The 25,136-nt window shown below is 39.0% G+C and overlaps 1 protein-coding gene across 1 annotated transcript in view; it reads left to right on the top strand.

The window, feature by feature from the left end:
- UNC80 (unc-80 homolog, NALCN channel complex subunit) overlaps positions 1–25,136 on the top strand; it is a 303,637-nt gene that overhangs the window by 35,781 nt on the left and 242,720 nt on the right. Inside the window, exons 9-19 of the mRNA XM_058184775.1 lie at positions 2,253–2,387; positions 3,259–3,475; positions 8,897–9,016; positions 11,350–11,618; positions 13,455–13,722; positions 13,765–13,865; positions 15,613–15,744; positions 16,525–16,672; positions 17,010–17,158; positions 17,631–17,846; positions 22,518–22,614. Coding sequence (XP_058040758.1) covers positions 2,253–2,387; positions 3,259–3,475; positions 8,897–9,016; positions 11,350–11,618; positions 13,455–13,722; positions 13,765–13,865; positions 15,613–15,744; positions 16,525–16,672; positions 17,010–17,158; positions 17,631–17,846; positions 22,518–22,614 — 1,852 coding nt within the window. The remainder of the gene's footprint in view (positions 1–2,252; positions 2,388–3,258; positions 3,476–8,896; positions 9,017–11,349; positions 11,619–13,454; positions 13,723–13,764; positions 13,866–15,612; positions 15,745–16,524; positions 16,673–17,009; positions 17,159–17,630; positions 17,847–22,517; positions 22,615–25,136) is intronic.

Here is a 25,136-nt window from a genome sequence, read left to right as displayed (position 1 = left end):
TCTGAGGACTTTGCTAGGACTTTGGGCAGAGCTGCAGAGGCAAGCCTGATTCGGATTTCCCTGACCCGGCCGTCAGCGGAGGAGTGGGACATGACATCGAGTGCACTTTAAGGTGTTGGTTACGACCTTTAAAGCGCTCCATGGCTTAGGGCCTGGGTACTTACGGGACCGCCTGCTGTTACCGTATGCCTCCCACCGACCCGTACGCTCTCACAGAGAGGGACTTCTCAGGGTGCCGTCCGCCAAGCAATGTCATGGCCCCAGGGAAGGTCCTTCTCTGTGGGGGCTCCCACACTTTGGAACGAACTTCCCCCGGGCTTACGCCAAATACCTGACCTTCGGACCTTCCGCCGCGAACTGAAGACACATCTTTTCATTCGCGCGGGGCTGGCTTAAATTTTAAATTTTAAATTACATAAATTTTATCGATTTTAAATTTTTTACTAATTTTAAATGGGGTTTTGGTTTTTATAAATTTTTAAAGTTCTAGGCTAATTATAATAAGTTTTTTAACTTGCATTTTAAATTGTATACTGTAGTGTCTGTATTTTATTGTTGCCTGTACACCGCCCTGAGTCCTTCGGGAGAAGGGCGGTATAAAAATCAAATAAATAATAATAATAAAAAATAATAATTACATCTCCAACATTTTGCTTGCATATCTGGATACATACACAATAGTTTCTTAGGATCTAAATGCCATCTATAAAACATTTTATAAAAATTTTCCCTTAAATTCTGTGCCTGCGTGAATTTAACATTTCTAACCCAATTTTTTTCCCAAGTTTCCAATAATATTGGCTCCTGAAAATTTTGTGCCCACTTTATCATACAGTCCTTTACCAAATCCCTTTCAGAATCTATTTCAAGTAACACATTATACAATCTCTTTATATGCTCCTGAGACTTATTTCTAATTTGCTTTAAAAAAATTTCCTCATTCTGCACTATACCAATTTTCTGATCTTCCTTCCATCTAGAACGTAGTTGCTCATATTGAAACCAAGTATAATTTTTCCCTTCTTCTTTTAATACGTGCAGAGATTTTAACTGCAAATTACCTCTTTCAGTATACAAAAGATCTTTATATGTAATCATTTCCTGATTCTGTTCTATATTTATATTCTCTATTGTATGTCTAGGACTTGCCCACATAGGAACCTTATAATTTAGTTTATAAGAGTATTTTTTCCAAACACGCAAAAGAGCAGTTCTTAACACATGATTTTTAAAAGCCTTATCCACTTTTTTGTCATAAATTAAATATCCATGCCATCCATATAGCAAGTCATAACCTTCTATATTCAACATTCTTTCCTCCGTTAAATTAAACCAATCACTAATTGCAGAGAGAGCAGCTGCTTCATAGTATAATTTAAAATTGGGCATTTTTAAACCTCCCCTTTCCCAAGAATCTTGAATTATTTTCATTTTAACCCTCGCTTTTTTATCTTCCCATATAAATTTATTAATTCCAGTCTGCCATTCCTCCAGATTTTTATCTTTCTTAATTATTGCTATCATCTGAAAGAGGAATAAAAATCTAGGTAAAACATTCATTTTGATAGCAGCTATTCTCCCCAACAATGATAATTGCAATTTTTTCCAAACAATCAACTCCTTCTGAACTTTTTGCCATAAAACCTCATAATTATTCTTATACAATTTCACATTTGATGATGTAATATAAACCCCTAAATATTTAACCTTTTTTACAATTTCAAATCCTGTTATTTCCTCTAATTTTTCTTTCTGTTGTCTGGCCAAAAGCAGAGGAAGTATTGATTAGTATTTTTCTATATTATCAAACATGAGAATCAATGAAAAGAGAGAGAGAGGGAGAGAGAGAGGTGCAGATAGTGGTGCAAATAAGCAGATATTTAGGAACAGCAACAACTTTAGCTAAATTTTGAAGTCTACAGAAGAATAAGACTTTCAAGAAACAAGATCTGATATAAGGATTCCAAAATAGCCAGTGAAGACTGTTTTCTGTACTTTCTAGAGAACACTGCAAGATTATAGAAAGAAAACTGGAACATGGACAGAAGGATGTCTGTAATGATAGGAAACAGCTAACACTGGAGATGTTTGAATATGATTAAACTAAATAAAAACTTCTATTCATATTCAAAACAGTACAGTTCAAACACTACCACAAGGTTCCAATTCTCTATTATCCAAAGGAAACAAATGCTGACAAAAAGGTCATTTTACATGCTTGGTTTTTTTCTTGTCTTTCTTGGGGAGTGTAGGATCTCACAATGAAATGTAATGAGGAAGAAAAATCATTAAGCACCGAAGCTTTTGCCAAAGTATCCCTAACTAACCTGAGGAGACCAGCAGTTCCAGATCTCTCCTCTGATTTGGGAATGAATATATTTAAAAAGGTAAAACTATAACGTTTTAAATTCCATGTGTGATCCCTAAATGACATACTAACTGCATTTTACTAGATGGAGGTCTAATATTGCAGTTGGATTTAGCCTTATATTTGCTGTTGCACCTTTCATAATAGGGTACAATTAAGATCTATGGCCCAGTATAGTCTGTGTCCAAGAAAAAATGGCAGGCTTCTACCTAAAGCTCAGGAGGACACCAAATAGTGTAGACATTGCTTTTCATTTTGAAAAAAACCTACTGGGAAACCATGGAACAAACTTCCATCTAATGAAACAAACCAAATCAAAAACAACTGCAAGGAAATTCTCAATTGTTTCTAATCAAAGTAAACTTCACAATGCTATTTCCTGCAATTGAGAACAACTTGGGGTGGGGGGGAGAGAGGTTTTTTTAAAATAGCAAAATGATCTGTTGGGAGAGAGCACCCTCCTTTTCTTGAGGCTGCTTTTCATTAAAAAAATGTCAGAAGACTGTTAAGTGGTAACTGCTGGGATTTCTTTAACTTGTCACAATCTCTTGAATGTTCTTAAGTATATTTTGGTAATTATTTGTGACCGTGCAAAGATGCCAAAATGAAACTGGATATGTAAGAGAGCTCCAGAGCAGGGGTCTCCAACCTTGGCAACTTTAAGCTTGGAGGACTTCAACTCCCAGAATTCCCCAGCCAGCAAAGCTTTTTAAAATTAAATTAAATTAAAAAATTAAATTAAAATTAAATTAATTAATTAATTAATTAATTAATTAAAATTAAATTACCACCCATCTCACTGTTGAAGCAACTCTGAATTCTTGTTTCATACTTTCTGCAATTCTCTTATGAGTTGTCCGGCATAGATTTCTTCTACATTTTTCCTGCAGTTCAAGAGCCGCAAGGAGGATCGTGAACGCAAGGGCTCTATTCCTTTCCACCACACAGGGAAGAAAAGGCAACGGCGAATGGGAGTGCCCTTCCTGCTCCATGAAGACCATTTGGATGTATCACCAACTCGAAGCACATTCTCTTTTGGCAGTTTCTCTGGAATTGGTGAAGACAGGCGTGGCATTGAGAGAGGAGGGTGGCAAACCACTATTCTAGGTGAATAAAAGACTCTTGCTGAAGACAAGTAACTTTTCTAATAAACCAGAGTTTTCTACTGGTTGTGGACATCAGTTGCTTATAATCAGTTGCTACTGATAACAACAGGAACAACAACAATGAATTATTTCCTATTTGTACTGCTTGTATTAATTATACCGTTCGCACATCCTCCAATCTCCTCTGGAGAATTAAGGGACCACCAAAGCAGACTGGAGGAGAAATGAGGAATAAAGTAGTGAAGGAGGTAGAAGATTGAGGGAAAATTTCATTAGGCAGTTAAAAGTCCATTTGCAACATTTAATGCCACTCAACATAATTTATTAATTTAATCCCATTTGTTATATGTTATTACTTATGCAAATTTTTCTTTTAATATTATATATTTGTTGTTGGCTTAGTCTGGATAATTATTCAAGAATTAATTATTTTCTGTCCATTGGAAGCAGATTGTTTCCAGCTCCTTGATCCATTCTAATTGAACTCCTATAGCTCTTAAGTCACTTAATGATCACACTGCATTACAACTAAGATATTCATTTTCTTGGTCTCTTCATCTTACATGAAAGGGAAGGGGCATTTTCAGTTTTTTAATAGCACTTTATCACTGATTCATACTCTTTGTAGTAAGAAATGCAGTGGCTATGTTCCTCACTGAAGTTTTGCTGCCACTCCCAGGACATCTCTGATCTGGAGATGCCCAGTCATTTCCAGCTTTTGAAGTTGCTCACCCCAGTACTTTTAAGAATCACGATCCATGAAAATAAAATAAGGTATATAACTTCCCACCAAAACAAACACAAACACTATGACCCATAAAACTGATGTCTTAGAATTTTAAAAAATATCAGCTGATGTTTGAGCAAGAATACAAGGGCAAATAACCTTTCCTATCCTTCAATCTTACCCACTGATTGGCAACAGGCTGAACAAGGGAAAAATCCCATATTATTTATAACTGGCTTTTGTCAAACCCAGTTCAGGGTTTGTTTAACCCATCACTTCAACCAACCGACAGCTGATCTGTGTCTCATTCAAAGTCTCTTTAATCAGTGGACATTATAATGACCTGAAATTTGTATTGTGACACTCCACAAAGGTACAGTTCCTGTGAATCCTAATCCCATTTTTTATTTTTATTTTAAATATTATGCAGTTTGCAATATTCCTGAGTTAGTGACAGAATAGCAAGAAATAGCAAAATAAAACAATAACAAAATAAATAATAAAATAAAATGACGCTGCACTAACAGCACAATGCCTGTCTTTTTCCTATTCCAGGAGATTTACAAGGCGGGCAGCTCTGATACAGCTACTGAGATGGAAAGTCTAAGTGCTCGGCATTCTCATTCCCATCATACTTTGGTTACTGACCTGCCAGACCACTCCAACAGCCATGGTGAGGTGATATTTAAGAGCATGAGCAAGTGATATTCCAGCACATAGTTCTTGAAGAAGCCCAGATGACAACTACTTAGAATTAGAATATGGGTACATTAATTCATTTTTCTCCTATGAGAAATCACAAACTTTTGAGTTACCCAGGATTTTTTTCAGAACTTGCACTTATATCAGGTCCCAGCTATAAGTGAGTCTTCTTATCAAATCAGAAGAGGGCAGTGTTGCAGGAATTGTTGTAGATAAAGATGATATATTGTTTGAACTTTGTATGAACAACTAATATTTCCCCAAAAGTTGCCGATCTGACAAGGATTCCAAAATAGACCAATTGTCAAGGTTCCAGAAAAACCTCTTCTGCATAAAAAAAAACTCAGAAGCCATTGTCTTTCAGAGTTCTTTACTAGCATGAGGAAACTGGCACACAATGAGTGAAATTCCAAAACTCAACTTCCGGATTCTTTTCCCAGTTATACAAACCCCAAGAGTCCCACCCCGCTAACCCCTTTGCTGGTCACATGGTCCCACGTTCTCCCAGTTCATTCGAATATCCTCTCGCCACTTCTCCTGCAGATGTGAACACCATCCGACCTTGACCGCTTGAAGAATGTTACCATACCCCTCAACCCCCCCTTCTTCCCCTCAGGGGAAAAATGTGGCAGCGTCTGGAACCCTAAAGTCTAGTATGGTTTCCAGGCCTGACAGGCGTCCCCCTATAAGCTATATCCTAGGAAAGAAAACAAATAAAGAAGAGTGTCAGTGGTCCACACTTCCTTCTGCCATTCCTCAAGATTCTTATCTTTCTTAATTATTGGTATCATCTGAAAGAGGAATAAAAATCTAGGTAAAACATTCATTTTAATAGCAGCTATTCTCCCCAACAATGATAATTGCAATTTTTTTCCAAACAATCAACTCCTTCTGAACTTTTTGCCATAAAACCTCATAGTTATTCTTATACAATTTCACATTTGATGATGTAATATAAACCCCTAAATATTTAACCTTCTTTACAATTTCAAATCCTGTTATTTCCTCTAATTTTTCTTTCTGTTGTCTGGCCAAAAGCAGAGGAAGTATTGATTAGTATTTTTCTATATTATCAAACATGAGAATCAATGAAAAGAGAGAGAGAGGTGCAGATAGTGGTGCAAATAAGCAGATATTTAGGAACAGCAACAACTTTAGCTAAATTTTGAAGTCTACAGAAGAATAAGACTTTCAAGAAACAAGATCTGATATAAGGATTCCAAAATAGCCAGTGAAGACTGTTTTCTGTACTTTCTAGAGAACACTGCAAGATTATAGAAAACTGGAACATGGACAGAAGGATGTCTGTAATGATAGGAAACAGCTAACACTGGAGATGTTTGAATATGATTAAACTAAATAAAAACTTCTATTCATATTCAAAACAGTACAGTTCAAACACTACCACAAGGTTCCAATTCTCTATTATCCAAAGGAAACAAATGCTGACAAAAAGGTCATTTTATATGCTTGGTTTTTTTCTTGTCTTTCTTGGGGAGTGTAGGATCTCACAATGAAATGTAATGAGGAAGAAAAATCATTAAGCACCGAAGCTTTTGCCAAAGTATCCCTAACTAACCTGAGGAGACCAGCAGTTCCAGATCTCTCCTCTGATTTGGGAATGAATATATTTAAAAAGGTAAAACTATAACGTTTTAAATTCCATGTGTGATCCCTAAATGACATACTAACTGCATTTTACTAGATGGAGGTCTAATATTGCAGTTGGATTTAGCCTTATATTTGCTGTTGCACCTTTCATAATAGGGTACAATTAAGATCTATGGCCCAGTATAGTCTGTGTCCAAGAAAAAATGGCAGGCTTCTACCTAAAGCTCAGGAGGACACCAAATAGTGTAGACATTGCTTTTCATTTTGAAAAAAACCTACTGGGAAACCATGGAACAAACTTCCATCTAATGAAACAAACCAAATCAAAAACAACTGCAAGGAAATTCTCAATTGTTTCTAATCAAAGTAAACTTCACAATGCTATTTCCTGCAATTGAGAACAACTTGGGGTGGGGGGGAGAGAGGTTTTTTTAAAATAGCAAAATGATCTGTTGGGAGAGAGCACCCTCCTTTTCTTGAGGCTGCTTTTCATTAAAAAAATGTCAGAAGACTGTTAAGTGGTAACTGCTGGGATTTCTTTAACTTGTCACAATCTCTTGAATGTTCTTAAGTATATTTTGGTAATTATTTGTGACCGTGCAAAGATGCCAAAATGAAACTGGATATGTAAGAGAGCTCCAGAGCAGGGGTCTCCAACCTTGGCAACTTTAAGCTTGGAGGACTTCAACTCCCAGAATTCCCCAGCCAGCAAAGCTTTTTAAAATTAAATTAAATTAAAAAATTAAATTAAAATTAAATTAATTAATTAATTAATTAATTAATTAAAATTAAATTACCACCCATCTCACTGTTGAAGCAACTCTGAATTCTTGTTTCATACTTTCTGCAATTCTCTTATGAGTTGTCCGGCATAGATTTCTTCTACATTTTTCCTGCAGTTCAAGAGCCGCAAGGAGGATCGTGAACGCAAGGGCTCTATTCCTTTCCACCACACAGGGAAGAAAAGGCAACGGCGAATGGGAGTGCCCTTCCTGCTCCATGAAGACCATTTGGATGTATCACCAACTCGAAGCACATTCTCTTTTGGCAGTTTCTCTGGAATTGGTGAAGACAGGCGTGGCATTGAGAGAGGAGGGTGGCAAACCACTATTCTAGGTGAATAAAAAACTCTTTTTTTTCTAATAGAGTTTTCTACTGGTTGTGGACATCAGTTGCTTATAATGAGTTGCTACTGATAACAACAGGAACAACAACAATGAATTCTTTCCTATTTGTACTGCTTGTATTAATTATACCGTTCGCACATCCTCCAATCTCCTCTGGAGAATTAAGGGACCACCAAAGCAGACTGGAGGAGAAATGAGGAATAAAGTAGTGAAGGAGGTAGAAGATTGAGGGAAAATTTCATTAGGCAGTTAAAAGTCCATTTGCAACATTTAATGCCACTCAACATAATTTATTAATTTAATCCCATTTGTTATATGTTATTACTTATGCAAATTTTTCTTTTAATATTATATATTTGTTGTTGGCTTAGTCTGGATAATTATTCAAGAATTAATTATTTTCTGTCCATTGGAAGCAGATTGTTTCCAGCTCCTTGATCCATTCTAATTGAACTCCTAAAGATCTTAAGTCACTTAATGATCACGCTGCATTACAACTAAGATATTCATTTTCTTGGTCTCTTCATCTTACATGAAAGGGAAGGGGCATTTTCAGTTTTTTAATAGCACTTTATCACTGATTCATACTATTTGTAGTAAGAAATGCAGTGGCTATGTTCCTCACTGAAGTTTTGCTGCCACTCCCAGGACATCTCTGATCTGGAGATGCCCAGTCATTTCCAGCTTTTGAAGTTGCTCACCCCAGTACTTTTAAGAATCACGATCCATGAAAATAAAATAAGGTATATAACTTTCCACCAAAACAAACACAAACACTATGACCCATAAAACTGATGTCTTAGAATTTTAAAAAATATCAGCTGATGTTTGAGCAAGAATACAAGGGCAAATAACCTTTCCTATCCTTCAATCTTACCCGCTGATTGGCAACAGGCTGAACAAGGGAAAAATCCCATATTATTTATAACTGGCTTTTGTCAAACCCAGTTCAGGGTTTGTTTAACCCATCACTTCAACCAACCGACAGCTGATCTGTGTCTCATTCAAAGTCTCTTTAATCAGTGGACATTATAATGACCTGAAATTTGTATTGTGACAGTCCACAAAGGTACAGTTCCTGTGAATCCTAATCCCATTTTTTATTTTTATTTTAAATATTATGCAGTTTGCAATATTCCTGAGTTAGTGACAGAATAGCAAGAAATAGCAAAATAAAACAATAACAAAATAAATAATAAAATAAAATGACGCTGCGGCACTAACAGCACAATGCCTGTCTTTTTTCCTATTCCAGGGAGATTTACAAGGCGGGGCAGCTCTGATACAGCTACTGAGATGGAAAGTCTGAGTGCTCGGCATTCTCATTCCCATCATACTTTGGTTACTGACCTGCCAGACCACTCCAACAGCCATGGTGAGGTGATATTTAAGAGCATGAGCAAGTGATATTCCAGCACATAGTTCTTGAAGAAGCCCAGATGACAACTACTTAGAATTAGAATATGGGTACATTAATTCATTTTTCTCCTATGAGAAATCACAAACTTTTGAGTTACCCAGGATTTTTTTCAGAACTTGCACTTATATCAGGTCCCAGCTGTAAGTGAGTCTTCTTATCAAATCAGAAGAGGGCAGTGTTGCAGGAATTGTTGTAGATAAAGATGATATATTGTTTGAACTTTGTATGAACAACTAATATTTCCCCAAAAGTTGCCGATCTGACAAGGATTCCAAAATAGACCAATTGTCAAGGTTCCAGAAAAACCTCTTCTGCATAAAAAAAAACTCAGAAGCCATTGTCTTTCAGAGTTCTTTACTAGCACGAGGAAACTGGCACACGATGAGTGAAATTCCAAAACTGAACTTCCGGATTCTTTTCCCAGTTATACAAATCCCAAGAGTCCCATCCCCCTAACCCCTTTGCTGGTCACATGGTCCCACGTTCTCCCAGTTCATTCGAATATCCTCTCGCCACTTCTCCTGCAGATGTGAACACCATTCAACCTTGACCGCTTGAAGAATGTTACCATACCCCTCAACCCCCCTTCTTCCCCTCAGGGGAAAAATGTGGCAGCGTCTGGAACCCTAAAGTCTAGTATGGTTTCCAGGCCTGACAGGCATCCCCCCTTGGAAAAGAAGCTATATCCTAGGAAAGAAAACAAAGAATTAATAAAGAAGAGTGTCAGTGGTCCACACTTCCTTCTACCCCTCTACCCCCTACAAGAGGTTTTTTAGGTTTGTCAGGGAAAGTGTCATGAAATTGTTTAATCAAATGGTCCGCATTTACTTTCCAACTTTTGACCCAAGTAGATTCAGATAATGGATATCCCTTCCAGTGGACTAAATATTGTAATTGACCTCTGTATAGTCTAGAGTCAAGGATTTTCTTGACTTCATAGTGGGTTTCACCTTGGATTATCAAGGGTGGTGGGGGAGCGGCAGGTTGAGGTCTCAGACCAGATTGTCTAGCAGGTTTTAATAAGCTGGTATGGAATACCGGGTGTATTTTCCCCAACATTTGAGGGAGCTTGAGTTGGACGGTAACGGGATTAATAATTTTTACAATGGGGAAAGGACCCAAAAATTTTGGACCAAATTTTCTGCTGGGTATTCTCAACCTCAGATACTTAGTAGATAAAAAGACTTTATCTCCAATGCGAAAAGAGGGTTGAAGGGAACGGTGTTTGTCAGCTTGGGCTTTGTAATTCCGAGCTGTCACAGCTAAGGCCTTTTTTGTATTTTCCCAACCTTTTTTCAACGAATTCATCCAGTCCATTAGGGAAACGGAAGTGGGAGGTTGCACGGGGAGTTCAGACATTGGAACGAAGTCCATGCCGGTGGTTACTTGAAAAGGGGTTAACCCCGTGCTGCTGTGTACAGCATTATTATATGCGACCTCTGCAAATGGTAACAAATCTGACCAGTTTTCTTGTTGGTAATTTACATAACACCGTATGTATTGTTCCACCATCGAGTTCAATTTTTCAGCTGCCCCATTGGTCTCTGGATGGAACCCAGAACCTCAGATTCCAACCTCTGTGCTACTTCCACGCTTTCAGCTTGCTGCCCTTCCATCTTCGCTGGGTCTTTGCACCGCTGTGGAGGTTGCGGAGGCTGGGACCCAGCACCCCCCTAACGGGTCCCCTCTGAGTGGAGGAGAGGGTACCGTTAAGCAAAAGAAAGTTAGGAGTTTTGGAATAATGTCAAGGTTCCAGAAAAACCTTTTCTGCATAAAAAAAACTCAGAAGCCATTATCTTTCAGAGTACTTTACTAGCATGAGGAAACTGGCACACGATGAGTGAAATTCCAAAACTGAACTTCCGGATTCTTTTCCCAGTTATACAAATCCCAAGAGTCCCACCCCCCTAACCCCTTTGCTGGTCACATGGTCCCACGTTCTCCCAGTTCATTTGAATATCCTCTCGCCACTCCTCCTGCAGATGTGAACACCATCCGACCTTGACCGCTTGAAGAATGTTACCATACCCCTCAACCCCCCTTCTTCCCCTCAGGGGAAAAATGTGGCAGCGTCTGGAACCCTAAAGTCTAGTATGGTTTCCAGGCCTGACACCAGTAGATTTTTCTTTCCTCTATTTAGTTCCGCTTAAAAGTGGTTATACACTTAATTAGTTGTGAATAATAGTCGTAATGTTCCAGAGCTGAACATTGCAGTTAAATGAATCAGCTTACACCTTCATATCAAATGCTCTGTCCAATGAACTAATATTTGTGATGCTCTCTTGCAGTACGTTCCCAAATTTCCACCATCACGGTGGCCACCTTCAATACCACGCTGGCCTCTTTCAATGTGGGCTATGCTGACTTCTTCAGTGAGCACATGCGCAAGCTCTGCAACCAGGTGCCCATACCAGAAATGCCCCATGAGCCCCTGGCATGTGCCAATCTCCCTCGAAGTCTGACAGATTCTTGCATCAACTATAGTTGCCTGGAAGATACAGATCACATAGATGGGACCAGCAACTTTGTCCACAAGAATGGCATGCTGGATCTATCGGTAATGATCAAGAAAAAGCAATATTCATTTCTGTGCTAGTTATTATATGATGCAAATCAAAATTCCTTAAGTATGCAATCTTGTTCCATTTCAGCCCTGCATAAAGGTCATTCCACCAATTAATTGTAAAGTAAAATATACAGCCAATTCTCGGTGAAAAGAATTTAATACAGCATTATATTGAAACCAGGGTCCTATAGAAAGTTCTGGTTAAAATGGAAATATTATCCGGGAAACATGATCTTCTTTAGTATGAGTCACATATTTTATTTTATCCTGTATTATGCCTTAGAATTTTTGTTGCTCACATTGTACTTGAAGGATGGAGTAGGTTAAAAATGCAAATCAAGAAATTCATTTTCCCATTTCTCAGTGAGTTTAGAAGTATAAAGTTAAGTGCCACTGAGTGACCAGCAGGCTTAAATCTTGTTGAGTTGTTTCCAAACTCCAGAAAATGCTCAAATAAAATTTCTGTCTTAGTGGAAGGGGCTAATTTCTAAACTTCCATGCATGCAGAACCTTTAATTATGGTGGACGAATATATTTCAGTGAGAGAGACTTTACATTAATTTATTGGTATCTTTAGGAACCAGCTACACAAAATGCTAAGCATTGATCTTTTTCAGGATATTGATAGAGAAGGAGAGGCAAGATACTTAGGATAGAAATGAATATCTGTCAAACCTGGAGGATGTTAAGTATGCCAACATACTGTGTGTTCAGAGATATGTCTTTTAGGAACATCTTCTCTTGAAAATATTTTCCTTCAGAAGGCAGAGAATAACATGAGTATCAACTATATTTGACTTAATTGTAGCCTATTAGGTATACTAAATGGAGTAGAAATACAACAGTAGGAACATTTGGATGATTATGGAATACTAACGTTCTTGATTTTTAAGAGCACTAATTTGTCAAACAGTTATCAGAACAACGATAATTAGGTTCCTGCAACAGGAGAAAATAATGGGAAAATAAGCCAAAGACAAATAGAACTTCTCAAAAAAGTATAGTAGCAAACAGTTCCAGATGGGGAAAAAGTGGAAGGCAGCAGAAGAAACCAAACCAGTTGCACAATCAAGAGGAGAGAGAGATGAGGTGACAATCATCGTGCAAAAGTACATAAAAGCAGTCCATCATCTTTTCAAATCGAGAATTTGGTCATATGATTTACATTTGGATTCTTGACAACTGACTCACATTTATGATGGATGTAGTGTTCCGGGATCATGTGATGCAAACTTCTGACAATCAAAGTCAGTGAGGAAACCAGATTCATTTAACCACCGTGATACTAATTTAACAACTGCAATGACTCACTTAACAAATGTGGCAAGAAAAGTCATAAAATGGGGCAAAACTCACTTAACAAATTTCTCACTTAGCAACATAAATTTTGGGCTCAATTGTGGTCGTAAATTGAGGTCTACCTGTGGTAACTAAGGAAGTGTCAAGCTCCTTTGACTAGGTGTGTGCAGATAGCCATTTTTCAGACTAGGGACTTGAAAATCTATGATTTTATGAAACATTATTTTTGTTTCAGCAACAAACTACTTTCTATCAAAGGCAGATTTGTTTTAGATCAGCTAAAAAAGCACTGCTACCAGAAAACTGATCTGGATCATGCTTAGGTGGTACACACATATAAATGGTGCACACGTATTTTCATTCACCTGCTATTATGCTATAATATATTATATATAATATATAATATAATAATATAATTGTTATAGGATATCACATTTAGACCATTTCTTTAGAGACCTGCAGTCAGGTTTTTGCAAACAATACATGAATATAATGTTGCCTGCAATATCTAACATTTCTTTTTTCAAGGTGGTTCTTAAAGCAGTTTACTTGGTCTTGAATCATGACATCAGCTCCCGAATCTGTGATGTGGCCCTCAATATTGTGGAATGTCTGCTTCAGCTTGGTGTGGTACCCTGTGTGGAGAAGGTCAGAAGGAAAAGTGAGAATAAGGAGAATGAGAGCAATGAAAAGAGACCAAGTGAAACTTCCTTTCAACTCAAGGGGGCTTTGACTACCTCTGCATCTGGATTTGGGACTGCTGCAATAACTGGAACAGGAGATGGCAGTGGAGAAGGTGGAGGAGGAGGAGTTGGAAGTGCTGCTGGAGGAGGAGGAGGAAGTGGTGGAGGAGATGGAGGAGGTGGTGGTGGAGGAGGAGGAGGAGGGGGAGAAGGTGGAGGAAGATCTTTTGAAAAGAATGATAAAAAGGAAGACAAGGTATGTTGAAGCTCTCACAGGCTCATTGTTTACCAATCAATGCTATTATGTTAATGCTGAAAAGCATTTTTATAGAAACTTCCATATTGATGTGATAGTCCATTGCCTGATTTAACTTCTGATATTGTGTTTTGCAAACTGTTAAAATTAAGTTTGTTTTCATTTCTCAGTTTGCCTTCAGAGGTTTGTCCTATGATCTCCCTGTTCAGATATTCACATGAATGTGTAAAAATTGAAAATGAGTATGGGATAGATGAGCACATAGAAGAATTATCCAAGTCATTTCAGTGTATGTGGCATGCAGTGTAAGATCTTGATCTTATGATTTAATTTCGTGAAGGAAAAATTAGAAGGATGCTCTTACACTCCCATCTTAACTTGAAAAATTTCTTTTAGTTAAATTTGTACGCCTTTTGCAATAACAATATTTTATTAGTATTAGCATGAATAAAGTTGTAGAACTTTACTGTGAGTTACAAACAACAAATGTAAAAATACTTGCTTTTGAAAAACTGCATATTATTCTGAGTTCTACCAGATCAGCAATCTTGCAAAATAAAAGTTTCAGCAAGCTGATACATGAATTACAACTGGTTGATCAATTGCCCTCAATGTGAAGTCCTCTGTGGATCTACATTTAAATGGAGTGAAGCATGCAGATTTCACTTATTGGCACCTCACTAGGAAAGATCTTGTGATGTGATGAATAATTAGTACAAATGCCAACCTAATCAATAATTGCTACAAAGAAGACAAATTCCATGTTGGAATGCATTAGGAGGGGATCTGAAAGCAAAACTGTTTATATATATATCCTTACAAAATCTAACATGTAGTCATATGTGGAATACTGTATGCCAGGGGCATACTTTTTATACCTACTGCCCACTTTTGTATCTCTGTTAGTAGTAAAATTTTCTAACCGCCCACCGGTTCCATAGTAATGGTCATTTATAAAGTAGGGAAGTAACTTTACTTTATAAAATTTATAATTTGACAATTTGACAAAACCTCTACCGCCCACCATGAAAGCTAGACGCCCACTAGTGGGTGGTAGGGACCAGGTTGACTACCACTGCTGTATGCAGTTTAAAGTACTACAATTCAGAATAACCCAATTAACCTCAGGGTGAGAAAGATTAGACCACATGAAATATATGTGCATGTACTGTACACTGTTACTCAATTTTCCAAGATGTCATGATGGCCAACAACATAGACAGCTTTAAGGGGGGATAAGAAAACATGAATTAACCACCAGTAACAATAGTACATCCAGGATCAAAAACAGTATACCTTCTAGAACTGCCTCTTGAAGAAAACAGGTGTGCTTTGCAAGGTTACTATGTTTATGTCCTTTCCAGAGGCATCTGGTTGACATTTGTGAGAAGGAGATGCTGGATCTGGAATACATTTGTACTGTGTATTCTTACTTCTTCCAAGATTGTAAACAAGACAGGGAATTGCTTCTCTCTGTGTTTTAAAGTCTTTTGATCAGACCAAGGCAACCTATCCACATAAAATTGATATTTTTATTTACCAGTATTAAAGCTGTCTCCTTTAAAGAAAACATTAAGCCTTAATAGTCACACGTTATCATTTATAGAAAAAAAATTCTGTGTAAGTTTTATTCTGATAATAGATAAACTGGCATATCCCAGTTTGATATTATTTTTCTGATTCTCATCGTAAACTGAATAGCTTTTTCTCTGGTCTTTCTGGTTTCTTCAAATGTTGTGGTGCTAAGGATGAAAATACTCCAGTAAGCACTCATAGGTTGGCTCTGACAATGCTGATAAAAATTGTAAAGTCTCTGGGCTGTGCATATGGCTGTGGAGAAGGTCACCGAGGACTCTCTGGAGATCGTCTGAGACATCAGGTATAAAACTGCGGAAGGATGGAAAGTTGTTTCCAAATCTCTTCCCTTTTAAATCCATAATATTTGGATACCATGGATTTTAATAGCTCTTCAGTAGTTAACTGTGCTTAGGGTACAGTGTTTGGTCATATACCAACATACTGGTTGCTATGGTTTTGATAATAGAAAGACAGGTATGGAAAAAATTTCTAGTGTTTAAAGCATATCTACATTAGAGAAATCCTTTTAGCTTCAAATCAACCATGAATGTTTAGAATAACGTGAATAGTGATAGGGCAAAAGAGAGGCCCTGTAGATCTAGGAGAAAAGGCCAGGTTATCAAGGGGACCTGACACCTCAAAGATAAGTGAGAATCCAGCACACTGTAATCAGAACAGCTCCTACCATAACAATGAAGTGAAGCAAAAAGCTTGATTGCGTACTGTAGCGTTTAGTCATTTAAAATCTAGCAGCCTCACCTAGTTTGTTATCTTAACCATTGTTGCTAAGTAGCTGCCTATGCATTTGTCTTTCAAATTGAAATGCACATGTATTAAATTTTAAATACTTGTATCTTACATATTATCCTGAAGCTGTTATTCCTCTGGAAGCTTTGGGTCCAGTAAGTCATTGTATTAATAAACATAGGAAGCCACTTGTTTAAATCCTCTAGTTATTTTGTGAAGTCCATTGGGTACTGTTTTTAATTTCTCAGGAATTAACAGATTGAATTCACTATGGTTCTCTGTAATTATCACCACCAGAACCTAAGCTTGGCATTCTTAAAACCTTTCTTAACAGGCTCAGAACTGCCTTACAAAGTTATATAAACTGGATAAGATGCAGTTTCGTCAGACAATGAGAGATTATGTGAATAAAGATTCATTGAACAACGTGGTGGATTTTTTACATGCTTTGCTAGGATTTTGCATGGAGCCAGTTACTGACAGTAAGTATAGATTGTCATCCTTGGCATTCAGCTTTCCTGCAGATGTGTGCCTGAATATATTAATTTGTGTATGTGCAATGTGTGTATTTAACTTTTTGTTTGTTTTAATTGAATGAGACATGGGCACTTTGTCTTCACTCCTTTTTTTATACTGCCAAGTTCATTTTGGAGTACTCCCCCCCTCCTATGTGGTTTTCCAAAGTAACAAATCCCCCCTTTGGATGGAGAATGCTATTGCAGATCAGGAATTGCTGAGCTCAGGTGTTACAAATGTATATCTTTCTGTTTTTCTGAAATTTAACCATGCAGTTTAACTGTTTTATTTTGCATTTTGTAGACAAGGCTGGTTTTGGAAATAACTTTACTACCATGGACAACAAATCTACAGCCCAAAGTATTGAGGGCATTATTGTCAGTGCTATGTTCAAATCTCTGATCACTCGCTGTGCCTCTACTACGCATGAACTCCATAGTCCTGAAAATCTGGTAAGGGCAACTTTCCTTTTCACTCAATTATTATAGGTTTTTAAGTACTAATTGTTGAATTGTACCACCTTCTTTCAAAAAGGGGTGGAAAGACAAAATAAAAACTTTTTAAAATTATTTTTTTAAAATTAATAAATGTTGGCAGGTGAATTTGTGAAAATGTCACGCAGTTCAATAGAACATGAGAGAACCAAATCCCCTTTGAATTTGTAACTAGTCATTAATTTGACTAGAATGTATTGAAAAAGTCATCACTGTGTTGTCCAAGATGGCAATTCTCCGACCTTTTCTTTCAACATTTTCAGGCAGTTTCTATTCAATTTGTTGCTGAAATTGGCAACAAATGGCAACAGAAGGCCTGAAACTTAGACTGATTCTTTTAAGAAAACAGAAAAAGAAAGTGTTTGTATGTTGGAAGCCTAACAAACTCTCTCCCCCTCCCATCCCCAAAATTACATCCTGCTGGCTTCAGGGTCTGTACTGTGACATCCGACAACTGGTACAGTTTATCAAGGAGGCTCATGGAAATGTTTTCAGAAGAGTAGCTCTTAGTGCTCTTTTGGACAGTGCAGAAAAGTTGATTCCAGGAAGAAAAACAGAAGAAAATACCGAACAAGAACCCAAACCACCAGGGAGTAAAAAGTATGTATCTGGACTGGAAAAGCCATTAAGATGCTTGAATGGTGTAGTAAAGTCAGCCTTACCCAGACTTGTCAGCCTTGTTTTTGAGAAGAAGATGCTAATGTTATGCTAATACTGTTTGCTCTAAAAATCCTCCCTTCCCCAAAGATGGTCTTATGTTATTCATAAACTGTAGATAGCAGAGAAATGTGCTTTAATTTCATTCAAATGCATAGGATTAAAGCATATTTAAGAACTGCGTTCAGGTTACTCAGCTGAAAAGCTGTTCTACAAAGTATTATTTTTATACAGCATAGGAGAATAGGATACTGGATTAAGTAGACATCTCAGTCATTTATCTGTGAGGAGGGATGATCTCTTCTTGTAAAATATTTCTGGACACGCTCAATTGTATTGATGTCTGAAATGTGGTATGGGTTCCAGATAGGCGAGCTGTATTCAAGAATTGGTCTAGCAAATGTTTCATAAGCTCTGGTTAGTAGTGTAGTGTTTCTGGAGAAGAAGCTATGTAAGATTAGGTTTACAACTCTTAATGCCTTTTTTGCGATGTAGTTGCAGTGGGCTTTGGCACTTAGGTCATTGGATATGAAGACTCCAAGGTCTTTGACTGGGTGGGAGTCATCTGTAAGGTAATGTCCGTCGAGTTTGTATTTAGTGTTTGGATTCTTTTTCCCAATGTGTAAGACAGAGCATTTGCTGGTTGAGATTTGGAGTTGCCAGGTTTTAGACCATTCTGACACAAAGTCAAGGTCTTTTTGAAGAGTAGCTGTATTGTTGGTGGTGTTAAATAGTTTGACATCGTCAGCAAAGAGAACACAGTTACTTGTAATATGTTCATAGATATAATTAATGTATAATATGAAGAATGTTGGTCCAAGAACGCTGCCTTGGGGAACGCCACTTTTGACAGGAACAGGATTAGATAGAGCATTGCCAATTTTGACCACTTGTTGTCTGTTAGACAGAAAAGCTGTTATCCAATTGTGGAGGTTATTGTAAACTGCAAGGAAACCAAATATGAAAATATGGGTTTATAGGTTTTATTGTTTTATTGGAGCTAAACTTTGCTTTACTAGAAGCTAAAACTTTCTTCCTGGATGAGGATTTTTCTGAACAAGCAAAACAATAAAGTAATTCAAAAAATAATGAAGCTCATTAAATATTTCTACAGGCAGAGAAAATGAAGCCACTGACTAGCTTTCTTCCTGCTGCTTATCTCTCTCTTCAGTGACTAGTTTTCCTTAGAAGTCATGAGGTAGAAGAATAGGTATATTAAACACTAAGGAGAGAGGAGGGAGGGAGAGGAAAGAAGGAGGGTTGTTTTGCTCCTGTTTCCTACTTATTCAACTTACTATTTCAACTTACTATATCAACCTACTTATTCAACTGTGATTCCCTTAACATGACGGAGCCAATGCGTTGGTTCCGTCCCAGGCCCTTGATGGACCCTGAGAGGTTCCGGACAGAGCTTGGGCCGCTCCCTGAGGATCTTGCCCACGGCACGACTGAAGAACTAGTTGCGGCCTGGGAACGGGCCACGGCTGGGGCTTTGGGCCGTGTCGTGCCTTTGTGGCCTCTGACCCAGCGTAGATCTCAATTGGCTCCTTGGTTTTCTGAGGAGCTGAGGGAGATGAAACGCCGGAGAAGACGCTTAGAGAGCACCTGGAGGTCTAGCCGTTCCGAGGCTGATCGGACACTAGTGAGGTCTCATACTAAGACCTACCTAGTGGCAATGAGGGAGGCGAAACGTTCCTACGTTTCCACCCTCATTGCATCGTTCCTACGTTTCCACCCTCATTGCATCGGCAGATAACCGCCCAGCCGCCCTGTTTCGGGTGACTCGCTCCCTCCTTCACCAGGAGGGCAGGATGACCCCCTACAGGGACGTGCTGAGGAGTTTAACGGTTATCTATACGATAAAATTGTTCAGCTTCGGGATAGTTTAGACCAAAATTGCGATGATCCAAGTGGGATGGCGGAGGCACGTCTTGTTGAGGTTGTCTGGGATGAGTTTGAGACTGTGACTCTCGAGGACGTGGACAGGTTGCTGGGAAGGTTACATGCAACCACATGTTTACTGGACCCGTGTCCTTCCTGGCTGGTGCTGGCTACTCAGGAAGTGACACGAGGCTGGCTCCAGGCAATTATAAATGCTTCATTGTTGGAAGGGGTTTTCCCCGCTGCCTTGAAAGAGGCGGTGGTGAGACCCCTCCTCAAGAAGCCTTCCCTGGACCCAGCTATTTTGAGTAATTATCGTCCAGTCTCCAACCTTCGCTTTGTGGCGAAGGTTGTTGTTGTGTCTTGCCCGCCCTCAGAGCAGCCGGGGCCTTCTTACCTGCTCCCCAACACTGAGGAATGTATGCCTTCCGGCCCAAGTCCTGGCTCCATGCCCCCACAAACTGCAGAAGAAGGAGCATCTCCCTGCCCCAGCCCTGACTCCATGCCCAGGCAAACGGAGCAGCTAGACCCCTCCCCCTCATCCACAGCAGGTGAGCCTGAGGAGGGTTTACTCCCAAGAACAGCTGATTGGAGTGACCCTCGCATCAGAAGATTGGAGAGGCGGAGGCAACAGAGGGAAGGGAGGGGCAGGCCTTAATGAGTGCTGAGTCATGGAGCCACACCCCATGGCCTATATAAAGGAGCTACTTTCTGGCAGTCTCTGAGTCAGGCAAAAGTCAAACTTATCTTGCTGAAGTCACTTACTGGTCTCCTGCCTGCTCTGAGGACTTTGCTAGGACTTTGGGCAGAACTGCAGAGGCAAGCCTGATTCGGATTTCCCGGACCCAGCCGTCAGCGGAGGAGTGGGACACGACAGTTGTAGAGAGTGTGGTTGCATGGCAGCTTCCCCAGTACCTGGATGAAGCTGTCTATCTAGACCCGTTCCAGTCTGGCTTCCGGTCCGGTCACAGTATGGAGACAGCTTTGGTCGCGTTGGTGGATGACCTCTGGAGGGCCAGGGACAGGGGTTGTTCCTCTGCCCTGGTCCTATTAGATCTCTCAGCGGCTTTCGATACCATCGACCATGGTATCCTGCTGCACCGGTTGGGGGGTTTGGGAGTGGGAGGCACCGTTTATCGGTGGTTCTCCTCCTATCTCTCTGACCGGTCGCAGACGGTGTTGACAGGGGGGCAGAGGTCGACCGCGAGGCGCCTTACTTGTGGGGTACCTCAGGGGTCGATTCTCTTGCCCCTCCTGTTCAACATCTACATGAAGCCACTGGGCGAGGTCATCAGTGGTTTCAGGGTGAGTTATCATCTGTACGCTGATGATACGCAGCTGTACTTTTCCACCCCGGACCACCCCAATGAAGCTGTCAAAGTGCTGTCCCGGTGTCTGGAAGCCGTACGGGTCTGGATGGGGAGGAACAGACTCAGGCTCAATCCCTCCAAGATGGAGTGGCTGTGGATGCACCCCGGTACAGTCAGCTGCAGCCGTGGCTGGCTGTGGGGGGCGAGTTACTGGCCCCAACGGAGAGGGTGCGCAACTTGGGTGTCCTCTTGGATGGGCGGCTGTCGTTTGATGATCATTTGGCGGCCGTCTCCAAGAGGGCCTTCCACCAAGTACGCTTGGTGCGCCAGTTGCGCCCCTTCCTTGACCGGGATGCCTTATGCACGGTCACTCATGCCCTTGTCACCTCCTGCTTGGATTATTGCAATGCTCTCTACATGGGGCTGCCCTTGAAGTGCACCCAGAGGCTGCAGCTAGTCCAGAACGCAGCTGCGCGGGTAATAGTGGGAGCAACTCGTTGTTCCCATGTAACACCACTCCTGCGCAGTTTGCACTGGCTTCCTGTAGTCTTCCGAGTGCACTTTAAGATTTTGGTTACCACCTTTAAAGCGCTCCATGGCTTAGGACCCGGGTACTTACGGGACCGCCTGCTGCTACCTTTTGCCTCCCACCGACCCATACGCTCCCACAGAGAGGGCCTTCTCAGGGTGCTGTCCGCCAAACAATGTCAGCTGGCGGCCCCCAGGGGTAGGGCCTTCTCTGTTGGAGCTCCTACGCTCTGGAATGAGCTTCCCCCTGGTTTACGTCAAGTGCCTGATCTTCGGACCTTTCGCCGTGAGCTGAAAACGCACCTATTTATTCAAGCGGGACTGGCCTAAAATTTTATTGGGGTTATTTATATTTTAATGTTTTAAATTGTTTTAATTCGGCCACCTTAATAATATGTTTGTTTTAATTTCTTTTAATATTTATACTGTGATTTTTACTTGGCTGTACACCGCCCTGAGTCCTTCGGGAGAAGGGCGGTATAAAAATTGAATAAAATAAATAAATAAATAAATAAAATAACATGGTTCTCTTTATGGAGACATGGGATTTAAAATAACTCTTCCCAAAATCCCCAAAGCTTTAACCAAAAACTATCTACTATTGACCTCACCCCATTCCTAAGAGGTCTGTAAGGGGTGTGCATAAGAGCACAAGCGTGCCTACCGTTCCTGTCCTATTGTTTCCCTCCATTATATCCAATTAATATAGTTATTACATACTTATGCTTATATATATGCTTATATATTGTATAGTTATTTCATGCTTATGCTTATATATACTGTTGTTACAAAATAAATAAATATAAATAAATAAATAAATAAAATATAACTAATAAAGGAGAATATTTATTAAGAAGAATATTTATTAAGAAGAATATTTTTAACTGTTATGTTTACATCAGTAATGAAAACAATGAAATGATGCTTCTTTTAACATTTAGGTGAAATTTACTAGTGCAGTGAAGCTATCAGAAGGTGGGCCTGGAAGTGGCATGGAAAATGGGCGTGAAGAAGAGGAGAATTTCTTCAAGCGTCTTGGTAAATGGCGCACCTGCCGAAGACATCCATCCAGGCTTCATCACACAGAAGAAAAAGATGGTTAGAAATCAGGGTTCTGTTTCTTCAGTCCTTTTAAAAAAAAATTAACTTTTTCTTTGTTCCTTCTTTTTTAAAAAAATTATCTTCTTTCTTTTATTCACCTTTACCTTTAAAAACATATTTTCTAGACCTAATTTTATTTTCTACGGCTTTATATATTTTGTAGCCATTACTTTTTTCATTTCTTTTATGTCATTTTTTATTTTCATTCAATTCTACCCAAGAAGGAAAAGCATGTATGGGCCAATGCATTTAGATAAGGCAAAATTGACCTTTCAAGAAATCAAATCCATCATTTGGAAAATATGAAATTTGGAACAAGTTATCTGGTTCAAACATAATATGCTAAAACTTCACTTAGCTCCTTGATGTGAAATGTTGGATGTGCCCACCAGCTTTTATTCCATTATTGATCATCTACATTTTCAGTAAAATTCAGCACTGATGAAATGGAAAACCCTGTACAAATGTGTTTTAATTATCTCTTTTCTTCTGTGTTTGCTTGTCTTGTGTCTTCATGCCATTTCTTATAGAGATGTGGTCCTTCATTCTTAGCAAAATTATGAATGACATTGAGAACAATTATATGACAATATGATTGATTACTTTGTTATTTTTAGGGAAACAAGTTTTTGCCTCTAAACAAGGTTAGGTCTTAAATGCTTTCAAATATTTCAGATATGCATATGTGAGCTTCTTGTTATCAAAGAAACAACCTGCACCTTGTTATTTTCCTGTTTTTGCATTGAAAAAGGGACAAAGCATCCCAATGGATTTAGTTGTCTTTTTCACAGAACTTTATATGACCCAACATTACATATTGCTTATGCTTCATTAAACATGGAAGTGATGTCACTACCTCATTTAGTCATTGCTCTATCATAAAATGCCTTTTTATATAAAGAAAATGATGTTTCAGATGAAGACATATGACATATGATTATTGGTATATCTTAATATGTTAAAAGAAGTATTTGGGCTCTTTCTAATTGCAGCTATTTCTGGGTATCCTTCCATACAGATACCCAGTAGAATAATTTACTTTCCCTCCACAATTTAATAGCAAAGCCTAACGCTACTATAAGCAATGAGATTTGAATATCTTTGCAGTTTCAATGAAAAATGTTAGGTGGTTTTTAGGCAGGGAATGAATGCATATTATAATTCATATCATGATTACTTTGTTAAAATCAAGCATGACTGCAGGATATGGTGTAACAGACCTCATATTTCAATTTGAGATATTATTTCAAACAGAAATGCTTTTATTTCAACATTGAATTTTTTACATTGTACAAAATCTGCCAGTTTTTAACATGGACCAGTTTAGCCAATAGTGATGAAAATACCACTTTCTTTGGCTTTTGATTATGTAACAATATGTGACAATAGGAGTTAATGGATAGTTTTAGTTCACAACTCAATAGCATGCAATATAAAGATCTTACTGATATACCAAGGAGTAACTTGTTTAAAAATAAAATGTAGAGGGAATACATATATTATGTAGGTTCTTAGGTTAGGTTCAACTCAGCATGGCAGAATATGAGTAATCCCAGGACTGCAGCCTTGATTATAAAATGCAATTACCATATTTTTTTGACTATAAGACACACTTTCCCCACCCCAAAATGGGTGGAAATGTCTGTGCATCTTATAGAGCAAATATTGCAGTGGAGGGAGGGGGGGTTGGTGCATCGCTTATCAGCTGTTCTAGGCAGCGGGGATCACCACCACCTATTGCTGCAGCCCATTCGCCATCACCTGTTTGCCACCGATTGCGACGAATGGATGTCTTAAATGGGAATCTGTGAACGGGCGGTGGCAAATAGGCTACGGTGAGTGTGTGGCAGCGAATGGGCCATGGCGAGCAGGCGGCGGCAAATGGGCCATGGTGAATGGGTCATGGTGAACAGACTGTGGTGGTGGTGAATGGGCTGTGGCAGTGGCAAATGGGCCGCAGTGAATGGGCCGCGGCAGTGGGGACACTAGCCAGATGAATACCGGATGGATGTTGGGAGGCAGAGGCAGGTTTTTTTCTTGTTTTCCTCCTCTAAAACTAATGTTAGTCTTATAGTCCGGAGTGTCTTATAATCTAAAAAATATGGTACTCTTAGTCAATCTTACTCAAATGTTAGCTCATTTATAGTACAGAAAACTGAAAAAAAAAACCAAGCAACCCCAGGAACGAGTTCCCACATCATTCATTGAGGGAGCAATGGGTAGAACTGATAGAAATGGAACTGAAATCAAATTGGAAAAAAAAAGAGAAGAATGAAACTATATGCTCTGATTTATTTTTTTGCTGAACTATGAGGGATGAAAAATAAGCCTTTTATTTCATTTTAAAAAATTTATTTCATTTTAAAAAGAAATTAAGTAGCCTTCTTAAAATATTGTAGGAATCTACAGTTAAAATTTACTTTAACTTCAGCAAAGCATTTGATAAAGTACTGAGGATG

This window comes from Ahaetulla prasina, chromosome 1, assembly GCF_028640845.1.
Source record: "Ahaetulla prasina isolate Xishuangbanna chromosome 1, ASM2864084v1, whole genome shotgun sequence".
NCBI classification, from domain to species: Eukaryota; Metazoa; Chordata; class Lepidosauria; order Squamata; family Colubridae; genus Ahaetulla; species Ahaetulla prasina.
Note: the sequence above shows the minus strand (reverse complement) of the source record. Positions and strands in the feature narration are given on the sequence as shown.